Here is an 11,509-nt window from a genome sequence, read left to right as displayed (position 1 = left end):
GATGGACAACTAAGTATTTATGATTAAAAAAGAAAAAGTGGAGTGATAATTGTCAATTTAAAAAATTGAGGTATAATTAACTGTTTCCATATTAACCTTTGCTCATAAATATGAAGAGGTATTAATTTAATTTAATACAAACGAGGGAAGCATCAAATTGAGCGCAGCGATAAATGAGTGTAGGAAAAAGGCAAAAAATGAAATGAAGAATAAGAGCGGGAAGAGAGAAGCTGGGTGTACGAAAATGTGTGTGTGAGAGAGAGAAAATAGAAAATGAAAAAGCAATAAACAAGGAACGCGTGTGTTGTCGTCTTCCCCTATTCCAATACAAAACTCGCCTCTCATTCCCTTCAAACTCTTCTCCCACATCTCTCTCTCTCTACATAATCCGTCTCTCCTCCGCCACCTACCGCCGCCATCTCCGCCGCTAAACTCACACCTCAGGTATTGTTTTATGTGCATTAGTTTCTGTTTCTCGTTTGTGAGCTGATTTTCAATTTTTTTTTTTGTTTGCTTGTTTAAACGGAGATTCATGAGAATCGAAATATTAGATTTTCAATTCAGGGCAGTTTTGTGTTTAACCATGCTTATTCATGTATTAATATCACCGTGGTTTGATTGAATTCAAGGATAGAGGTGGATTCACTGAACGAATTACTATATATCTAACATTTGTGTTGCCATCACCTTATTAAAGAGGCATTTTGGTGGGTAGAATGGAAATAATGTAACATGAAGTGGAATGAAAAGAGTTTTGCATTAATGCCCATGGTATAAAGGATCTTCTGCTAGATAGAGTATAGTCTTCCATGGTTTGAAATTTTAGCTTTTTGTAGTTTCTTTTTTCAAGAATGAACTAGTAGGAGTAGTGATTAGCTTCACTTTTTACTTTGGTTATCTTCACTATTTTGTAGGTAGTACTTCATTTCTTCGATATTTTCATCACAGTTGTAGTTTTTCAAACTTGTTCTGAAAAAAACGATTTTCTTTAGTTGAGGGTGTATCTCTGAGTCCACTGGTCTGTTATTGTTGTTGTAGTAATTAGCTGAATTTTAATATTATAATCCATATTTTCATCATATGAGTTCTTCTTCTGATTGTCTTTCTTGTTTCCAAGTTCGAACGCAAATCAGAAAAGAAAATGGATCTAGAGAAGAAGATTTTGCGCTGCTTTTCTTCACATTGGGTATAGCTGCTCTTGGCCACACAGCGTGGTTTTCTTCCGGTACTGAACATTGGCCCTCCCACTGATGCTGATGATCTTGATATTCCAGGAATGGCGGCCTTCTTTATCTTTGCACACCCACTCTCGATCCTGCAGAAAAACAACCCTCATGTTGATGTACCTCTGTTCGTCTTAATGTCTACTGCGAGTTATTTCTGTGTACTTATGATGGTTAGGCCGCTGGCTACTGATTTTGGGATACTCCATGGACTCTGTGACATAACTGCTTTTCTTACCAAACAGTTTGGGACTGGCCGGCGATATTGGCTAGCTTTTGGCCTTTGCACTTTGATGATATTTCTTCGACTGGTCATGGAGAGGCGGGCCGTGGTCCATCTTGCTGCTAGACAAGATTAGTAGGAGTTGCTGAGACCGATCAATTACTAACGATCCAAAATTGTAGAAATACTACCACTGCTACATGCTATGAAATAGCTCAAAAAGTATTTTATGTCATGTATGCAACTTATCCAATTACAAAATCAATTCCAAGCTACGTTCCTTTGTTAAGGGATCAGAGATTCATAACCTACGTGATAAATACTACATTTCTGCATAAACAGAAAAATAATATGATTATACATATTGCAGATTAGGATGTTGAATCAATGCTTTGCTACTTTTTAGTAGGGTGGGCATTCAATTTTTTTTGTTTTTCGGTTATGGCAAAGGTGTATTGAATAGTTAGTTGGTTCGTTGTTATTCCAAGTTTTTGTTGGTACGAGTCTGATTAAAAATGCACTATTTTATGTTGGACAGTGTGTTACAGTTGAGTAAACTTGCTCAGCTGGGGAGTTTCTGAATCCTAAACTATCCAAAAAACATAGGTTTTTTTCTTTGTATATAATCTGATAGTTGGTGTTGAGAGATGGAGAAATACAAATTGCAATTAGTGTATGGGAGAGACATGTGAATAATAGCGCGAGGAATCGAAGAGAGGGAAGCTTTGGGTATAATGGGGATAGTTGTGTGGAGAAACAGAAGAGTTGTATACTTTTCTCGCAGTCAAAAATGAAGCTATGGATGACAAGGGCTACAACAATGGTGTTGTTGTGGATCTTGCTTGGTCCTGTTGACGATATTGGGGAGCTTTTGGGGCCTAGCTAACTAAAAATTGTTCCAAGTATACACTACATATACACTCCGTTACATATCCTTTCTAATAACAGATAGTATTAAATAAATAGTATTAAATAATATTAGTATTTACTGTGTACTAATCCTAGTCCTATTAGGATTAGTACTCCTTAATCCTAGTCCTATTAGGATTAGTACTCCTTCCTATATCTCCTATATATATCTCTCATGTATTCCCTTATTGGGTTAACACTTCAATACAATCAATATTCCTTCATGGTATCAAGAGCCAGAAAACCTAGATCTTCTTTTCTCTAGGTTTTTTTTTTCTCTCTTTAGGGCACCGATCGTTCCCTCTCTTCTCTTGGGCGGCGGCAGCCATGACAACCGAGGTGGATCCTCTCGATTCACTTCCTTCTGGCGTTAAACTCCTTCTCAGGCATCTTCATGCCCTGATTCCCGAAAAATTATCAGACATAAATTACCCTACATGGAAAATCACCGTTCTTACAGCCCTTGAGGCCAATTACCTTCTCAAATACGTCGATGGAAGCACAGAACCGCTTAGGATTAGTACTCCTTCCTATATCTCCTATATATATCTCCCATGTATTCCCTTATTAGGTTAACACTTCAATACAATCAATATTCCTTCATGGTATCAAGAGCCAGAAAACCTAGATCTTCTTTTCTCTAGGTTTTTTTTTTCTCTCTTTAGGGCACCGATCGTTCCCTCTCTTCTCTTGGGCGGCGGCAGCCATGACAACCGAGGTGGATCCTCTCGATTCACTTCCTTCTGGCGTTAAACTCCTTCTCAGGCATCTTCATGCCCTGATTCCCGAAAAATTATCAGACATAAATTACCCTACATGGAAAATCACCGTTCTTACAGCCCTTGAGGCCAATTACCTTCTCAAATACGTCGATGGAAGCACAGAACCGCCGCCGGCAGTCATCACCGCCACGGACAAATCAGAAAAAACCAATCCGGCCCATGCCGCCTGGAAAGCCGTGGATGGCCAGATCCGATCATGTTTGATTGCGGTCATCTCTCCCACGGTTCAGAAACACGTCCGATCCTACACAACTGCTTCAGCCCTGTGGACGGCCCTCGCAACACGCTATGCATCAATTTCCCACTCTCATATTTTTCAATTGCGTGATCGTCTCCACACAATTACCAAAGGCACGAAAACTATGGCGGAGTATTTAGACGAGGTCTCCACCATCATCACAGCCCTCGACACCGTGAACGAAATCATTCCCGAAAAAGATCTCGTCATGTGCGTCGTTCGGGGGCTCCCATCAGCTTACTCCTCCATTAAACAGGCGGTTCGCATCAGTCCAACGCCCGTTGACCTGGCTACTCTCTCCTCGTGGCTAAAAAGTGAAGAAATCAACGTGGATCTGGAGAGCAAACTTCTTCTCCGAGAAGCCGCTGTTATGGAGCCGGCCACCGCCCTCACCGCAAGCCAGAACTATCGCGGGGGGCGTGGTGGCGGCCGGCAGGGGAGCCGCGGCGGCTACGGCAGAAACAGCGGAGGCCGCGGGCGCGGCGGTCGGCAGGGCAGTCGTCCGCCGTACGACGGTCAGCAGCACGGCAGCAACAACAGCCTGCACTCCTTCGGCAGCGGCGGGCAGTCATCTTCCAGCGGCGGGCAGGGCACTTACGAGCGGGATCGTCCAACTTGTCAAATCTGTCAGAAAACAGGACACACCGCTGTTCGTTGCTGGTTTCGGTATGAGGAGAGCCGAAATAGTGATAACCGTGCCAATTATGCATCTCAAGCCGGCCCTTCCTCTGAATGGCTGTTGGATACTGGGGCCAACATGCACGTTACTTCTGATCTATCCAAGCTTAACGCTCCAAATCCATATCATGGCTCCAATGGTATTACTGTTGGCAACGGTGAGTCCCTTAATATTTCTCACACTGGCACGGGTACCATTAAAACCCCCACCGCTATCTTTCACCTAGGTAACCTTACCCACGTCCCTTCTATTAAATCCAATCTCCTTTCAGTTCACCAATTCACAAAAGACAATAATTGCTCACTCTTGTTCACCTCTAATGATTTTCAGATCCTAGACAATACTACCAAGAGGGTGATTTTTCAGGGCCCCTGTGAGCATGGTCTGTACGTTCTTCCTGGCACAAGTTCGTCTGCCCACCCAGTTTCAGAAAGCGTTCCTGTGGCTCCGGTGGCTCTTTCGGCTGATGGCCACAGTCTGTTGTGGCACAGTCGTCTGGGTCACCCGTCTACTCAAATAATAAATTCTTTAATGTCTCAATTAGGTTTTTCTTCCATTCATGTAAACAATTGTGACTCCTGTTCAATTGCTAAATCTCATAAATTACCTTTTACTTTATCTGAGAAGCGTACAACTGCACCTTTTCAACTTATTCATTCTGACCTATGGGGTCCTACTGCTGTTCCTTCATTTGCTGGTTTTCGCTATTATATTTGTTTTGTGGATGATTTTACAAAATACACTTGGTTGTACCCACTAAAACACAAATCACAGGCATACACCACCTTTGTCACTTTTGAAAAAATGGTCAAAACACAATTCAATTCTCATGTTAAACTTTTTCGAAGTGACAATGGAAAGGAATATGTCAATAACATCTTTGGCCAGTTTCTGCAATCCCTGGGAATTATACATCAAACCTCCTGTCCATACACTCCCGAACAGAATGGGGTGGCTGAGCGTAAGCATCGCCATCTCATTGAAACGGTGGTTACTCTTCTACATCAATCTCATCTCCCTGTCTCCTTTTGGGTAGAAGCTCTAGCCACCGCAAACTACCTCATTAACAGAATGCCCAGTCACACTCTCTCCAACAAATCACCCTATCAACTCCTTTACCAAGAACTTCCCAATTATACCAACCTCCGCGTCTTTGGGTGTCTTGCCTACCCTTGGCTACGCCCTCATATTACTCACAAATTACAACCCCGATCCCGTCCTTGTATTTTTTTGGGCTATCATCCTACCTCCAAGGGTTATCGCTGTCTTGACCCACAAACTCATAAAGTCTACATATCTCGTCATGTCAAATTTGTCGAAAATGAGTTTCCCTACGAGTCTATTTCCTCCTCCACAAATACATCATTCATTGGCGTCCTTCCCCTTTTTCCAACATACTCACAGGGTCCCTCACCACCTTCCCCCACACCTCCACCCACTACCCAACCACCCCTCATCACCCCTTCGACCGTCACCCACAATACACCCGCAACCACCACCCACACTCACAACCAACCCGAACCACCCCATACCCACAACATCTCCAGCCCGATCCGTTTTGGGTCCTTCCCGGCCACCCCCGAATCACCACCGCCCGTGCCACCCCCCAATACTCATCCCATGTTAACCCGTGGCAAAGCCGGTATCTTTAAACCCAAAACCTTTCAGGCTACCATACTACCAAATACACCCCTTCCCGATAGTGAACCAACAACCTACTCTGTTGCCTCAAAAAATGCTTATTGGCGTCATGCTATGGATGACGAGTTTAAGGCTTTGACTGATCAGAAAACTTGGGTTCTTGTACCTAAGCCCCATGGGCGGCACCCAGTGGGCTGTAAATGGGTGTACAAAATTAAACACAATGCAGATGGCAGTATTTCCAGGTACAAGGCTCGTTTGGTTGCTAAAGGCTACAATCAGGAGTATGGGCTTGATTACTCCGAGACATTCAGTCCTGTTATTCGGCAGGAAACCATTCGCCTGGTACTGTCACTCGCCGTGCGCAACAATTGGCTCATCAATCAGTTGGATGTTTCCAATGCTTTTCTTCATGGCATGCTTGATGAAACTATCTACATGACGCAACCACCGGGCTATGTTGATCCCCGCTTCCCTCAACATGTTTGCAAACTCCAGAAGTCTCTGTATGGGCTCAAGCAAGCCCCCCGTGCTTGGTACACACGTCTGAAAACGTTCCTCCAGGGACTCGGCTTCACGTGTTGCGTACACGACACGAGTCTGTTTACTCGACATTCAGCACACGGTACAGTCATTCTTCTTGTCTATGTAGATGATATCATTATTACAGGCTCTACTGCAGCTCTCATTCAGGATGTCACTCGAGCTATGCATACTACCTTCAAAATGAAGGACCTTGGCCCGTTACATTATTTTCTGGGAATGGAGGTTTCTCGGACAGGCAGCGGCTTGTTTCTTCATCAGTCAAAATATGCTCGAGATCTGTTGCAGAAAGCTGGACTGGAAAAATGCACCAGTCAACCAACACCGATGGCAGTCTCTTCGTCTACGAATGGAGCCGACACCCCCTTTGCCGATATCACCCACTTCCGCAGCCTCATTGGGGCTCTACAGTATCTGGCCATTACCCGTCCTGACATCCAGTTTGCTGTCAACCGAGTTGCTCAGCGCATGCATCAACCAAGTGAACATGATTACCATTGTCTAAAATGCATTCTCAGGTACATTTTTGGCACTCTTGGTCGTGGTTTACTCATTCGACCCGGGGACTTGGAGCTTCGGGGTTTCTCAGATTCAGATTGGGCGAATGATAAAAATGACAGAAAATCTACATCGGGGTTTCTCGTTTTTTTGGGACCGAACTTGATCTCCTGGTGTACAAAAAAACAACCCAAGGTCTCTCGGTCCTCGACTGAAGCTGAATACCGCGCCCTTGCTCTTCTTGCTGCTGAGACCATGTGGGTCACATATATTCTTCGCGAACTCCGCGCCACTCACACTGTTCCTGCTCTCTATTGTGACAACAAATCAACCATCTGTGTGGCCAAGAATTCCGTCCTACACACCAGAATGAAGCATGTTGATACCGATTGTCTCTTTGTTCGCGATGAAGTTCAGGCCGGCACCATGACTGTGCAGTATGTACCCACTGAAGAACAACCGGCTGATATTCTCACCAAGCCTCTCCCGAGCCGACAGCACGATTACCTCAGTTCCAAGCTTCCGTTCGCTTCCGCTCAGGTCAGCTTGAGGGGGGATAATAACAGATAGTATTAAATAAATAGTATTAAATAATATTAGTATTTACTGTGTACTAATCCTAGTCCTATTAGGATTAGTACTCCTTAATCCTAGTCCTATTAGGATTAGTACTCCTTCCTATATCTCCTATATATATCTCCCATGTATTCCCTTATTGGGTTACACTTCAATACAATCAATATTCCTTCACTTTCAGATGTATTTTAACTTACAAGCTCATATATCGGACTGATAATATAATCCAGAATGCATAAAGATTTGCTATGTGATCCCATAGCTGCTAAAACTTCATAATCTTGAAATGCTATACAAATTTAATTGGTTACATTTCCATAATGATATTAAGGTAATCCACCACATACACACTTAGAAATGAGATGGAACAAATCATAAGTCAGTTAAATAATCTAATGGCGTATAGGGAACTGCAGATATAATGGGTCCTTTCTGACTCTCTCATCATCAGATCAGAGTTATTTACTGTCCAATGTGCTTACAACAACAACAACATACCGCAGATCAGAGTTATTTACTGTCCAATGTGCTTACAACAACATCTTCCATGAAATTATCAAAACTTGAAGGAAAATTGACTGCAGAAGTAATGTATTTGAACACAGTGTTATTCTTATGCGTTTCGCGTGTGTGTACGCAATATTGGTTATAGCATGAAAGGAGCAAAGGTAATGTGTAACAATTACAACAACAAAGGAAAAGAAAAAGACAATCTGTAAACTTGCTGGATGAGAGGTTTGCTTTGCCTAAAGATTGGCAACAGAGGAGGCGGATTTTATCTTCACGATTGGCAGTTGACTCTGGATTTTTCACCAGAAAAGCAGGAACAAATAGCAAAACTTGGACTAGCAATTTGCCTTTTCATTTTTCTTCCATGAATTGATCTACATTCTAGTGTGCTTTTCTACAGCAAATTCAACTTCTTCAATTACCATCACTCGCTTCTGTAGGAATCAGTTTATGTCGACAACCTGCTAAAGTGAAAATGGAGCCATAAACATGTGTCTACAACAAATTGGATATAGTGATACTTTTCAGCAAAGGCAAAGGGTGTAAGAGAAGATATCAAGCTAGAGCAATACCCTAATTTGGTAGAAAACACAGTTGCAAGAAGGAACAGATCAATTCAGAAAAATCATGATCTTGATGCAAATATATACTTGGCAACATAGCAGCAGGAGAACGCAAAATGTACCTCAATGAAGCAAAAATTGGACGGACTCGTTCAAATATCTCTTCCTGAGTTCCAGTACCATCGACCTGCAAGAAATTGTTGATGAATATAAACTGCTACACCAATAAGGAGCTTGGTTCCAGCTGAGCAGGATAAGTCAACAAAAACCACTGACAAATTCATAGCACCTTTTTTCAACATGAAAGGGAAACGAGGTGAGAATAAAAAAGGCCCGTTGAGCAGAAATTGGACATTTTTGAACTACTTGTCATCCTTAGAGAGAGTACCTTGTAAAGCTTTCCTTTCTTGTCATAGTGGTTGGCTACTGGAAGAGTGATAGCTTTATATACCTTTAGGCGCTCCTTGACTGTATGTTCATTATCATCAACTCGCCCCTGAAACAAAATGTTATTTTTTCCTCTTCAGAATGAAACTAAAACATTAAAGCATATGGCATTCACTTTTTCTTTTAATAAGTATAGACATCACCTCGTTCCGGTTCAATACTCGTTTGACCATTACTTCTTCAGGGCAATCAAAGAAAAGCACAAAGTTCGGTTCAGCACCAATCTGCATTCACATCTGAACTTCAAAATCTTAACAATCAACTACAGGATCACTGCATTCACAGTGCAGTGGCTAAAGTAGCAAAAGTTCCTTTTAAACAACTAAACATTCCTAGAGAATAACTTAATAGATAATGCTCATTATAATAAATAAAGATAAGCATCTAATTAAAGAAACTTACAATCCTCTCATACGCCACTCTATTTTCTTCACTTCTTGGGAAACCATCTATTAGAAACTTACGATTTTCAGCTGATTCAATTGCCTTTTTAATCAGCTTGACAGTCACCTCTGATGGAGCAATACTTCCTTCCTTCATTAACTTTTGAATCATGGCACTGAATTTAGATAGAATGACATTACAAATTTTTTCTGGAAATGAACTAAAAATCCACAATGAGAAATGGAGTTCGTACCCATTCTCAGAGTCAGAATGCATCTCTTTCCTCAATAGATCTCCTGCACCTATGTGATCGAACCCAAAAGTTTCAGCAATCTTCAGGCATTGAGTGCCTTTACCACTACCAGGACCTCCTAAAAGGACAGCAAAAACTGCTCAGTAATTCTATATTTTACCCAAATAATCTAGTAAAATAGTCATTTTGTCTATTCTCATGTATAATCATGTGATTTTAGCTGAAAACTGTCATTAAGAAGGAAAGAATCAACTAATCCCCTCATAGTCATTAAACAAACTGATAGTATAGGTTGTCTGCAAAGGAACCTATGTTTATTCACTTTCCACTACAAACTAGCAAAGAATGAGATGAAGGCAGACTCTTTAGCAAACTTGACAAATTTCTGATCACACAAGCATGTGTAAGATGGACAATATGTCGAAACATTAAGGATTAAAAACTGGTTTAAACAAAAAAAGTTCTATGAGCATAGGTAGCTCAACAACAGACATAATACGCAATATGACATGTTACTTCTAGACATATTCTCTTCCTTCCAACAAGAGTGACCTAATCAGTATCATGAAAAAGTCCATCTCGCCATAAGGATATCTTTTGTCCCTCATTATCTTTTGCTTAATGTTATACATAATTAAATAAGAATTAGTTGAAAATTATGAGGTCTCAAATTCAAATTCCGCAAAGACAAAAAACACTAGTTGATTTCTTGTCAACTGTCCTAGCCGTGGTAGACAGAGTTAGCTGGTCCCTTTTGCTGCTAGGAGGTGGCAGGAATTTCCGTGGAATTAGTAGAGGTGCAGAAAAGCAAATTACATGGAATTAGTTGAGGTGCAGAAAAATGGCCCGAACACCACGGTTATCAAAAATGAAAACCAGTGTCAAAACTCTCAAAAAACAAAAAAAAAAAATTGTATTGTTCCATCCCCTCTCACCCTGTCCCGGACCAAACCCCCCGAAAAACAGGAGAAAAATAAAATATTTTAACAAACAACTACAAAAGAGTAGCAGAATCTATCTACTTATCTATCTCAGATGAGCCTCAATCAGGCTGGATTTAACTGAGATCACAGGAGAGATAAATAAATCAAATTTTCAAAGAGATAAAGGAATAGCGCAAAGTTATTAATAGACAAAAATGTGAAATAATTACCCAATACAAAAGCGACAAAAGGACTATTTCTTCCGGAATTACTTTCACCTTCTACCTACATGCATTCAAGGGAAAAAAAACAGTAGTCAATAACATTTTGTAGAAAAAAAAACATTTCAGAGATGATTAAAAACAAATACAAGATATTGAGAGAGAGAAAGAAAGAATAACCGGCGGTTTGACAGTTTCAGTACAAAATGCTTGACAAATCTTCAGCTCATCAGCTCTTCTCACCTGGAGAAATTGAGAACAATATTGAGAGATTTGCAGCAGCAAAACTAAAGAGATTTGATCAATTTGTGAAGTAAAATTACCTGTTGAAGATGCGAAAAGAATAGAGGTAGTGAAGTGAAACGCCTCCTCCACATCTTCGATCGGTGTTTCGTTTTCTGGATTTTGGTTTGAATGGCGAAAGAGCGTTTGTATTAAGCACGTCGAGTGAGTGTAAAAGCGTGAGTCCCATAAACAATACAATACCTGTCTGCACGTTCACTCGCATAAACGCTGCAACACTTTCGGGGCCGATTAGTTCCTTCTAGATCGGCTTGCCCTTTCTTCAATTAGATATTTGAGTTTAGGCTAGGCCCTAGGCCAATTAACTCTATTTCGAGAGCTTCCATCTCAATTCTTTATGATGTAATTTTAATATTATTTAAAATATAATATAGATATTTATGTGATAGATATATTAAATTATTTTTAAATATAATTCGATTACTTAAAGTTATCAAAAAGGATTGTGATGGGTGATAAGTATTTTTTCATTTTAAATAAAAAAGATCTCAAATTCAAGCTCCTAATAATTTAATTAGCGTTTGAACAATATTCAATTGAAATTGTGTATGGATAAAAATTTCATTTATAAAAATATAAATCTTTTTGGATAA

General features: G+C 40.7%; 1 protein-coding gene and 1 long non-coding RNA gene across 5 annotated transcripts; one reads left to right on the top strand and one right to left on the bottom strand.

Annotated features, from left to right (window-relative positions):
- Positions 1–230: 230 nt before the first annotated feature.
- LOC107013756 lies at positions 231–1,735 on the top strand. Its single transcript, XR_001456151.2, has 2 exons — positions 231–444; positions 1,118–1,735. It is a non-coding gene; the product is annotated as an uncharacterized LOC107013756 (long non-coding RNA).
- Positions 1,736–7,731: 5,996 nt separating this feature from the next.
- Positions 7,732–11,247, bottom strand: LOC107012375 (UMP-CMP kinase). 4 transcript variants are annotated; one of them, XM_027915967.1, is made up of 10 exons: positions 11,100–11,247; positions 10,937–11,011; positions 10,794–10,856; positions 10,623–10,677; positions 9,470–9,587; positions 9,235–9,391; positions 8,976–9,056; positions 8,774–8,881; positions 8,508–8,572; positions 7,732–8,286 (listed from the first exon to the last, which is right to left on the bottom strand). In XM_027915967.1, exons 2-10 carry the CDS (start codon positions 10,988–10,990, stop codon positions 8,271–8,273), a joined length of 717 nt encoding a protein of 238 aa, XP_027771768.1. In that variant the 5' UTR covers positions 10,991–11,011; positions 11,100–11,247; the 3' UTR covers positions 7,732–8,270. The 4 variants fall into 4 exon arrangements, with proteins under 4 accessions (XP_027771768.1, XP_015067689.1, XP_027771767.1 ...); XM_015212203.2 differs by having other exon boundaries at positions 7,732–8,283; XM_027915966.1 differs by having other exon boundaries at positions 10,937–11,245.
- Between the last annotated feature and the right edge of the window lie 262 nt (positions 11,248–11,509).

The sequence above is a fragment of the Solanum pennellii genome, chromosome 3 (assembly GCF_001406875.1).
Source record: "Solanum pennellii chromosome 3, SPENNV200".
Lineage (NCBI taxonomy): Eukaryota > Viridiplantae > Streptophyta > Magnoliopsida > Solanales > Solanaceae > Solanum > Solanum pennellii.
The sequence above is the reverse complement of the archived record's forward strand: the minus strand, read 5'-3'. Positions and strand labels throughout refer to the sequence as shown.

Coding starts and splice junctions, on each gene's coding strand:
- LOC107012375 (XM_027915967.1), bottom strand. CDS start 10,990: ATGTGGAGGAGGCGTTTCACTTCACTACCTCTATTCTTTTCGCATCTT. Junction 9,392..9,469: donor CATTCTGACTCTGAGAATGG/GTACGAACTCCA, acceptor ATCTAAATTCAG/TGCCATGATTCAAAAGTTAA. Junction 8,882..8,975: donor GAGTATTGAACCGGAACGAG/GTGATGTCTATA, acceptor ATTTTGTTTCAG/GGGCGAGTTGATGATAATGA.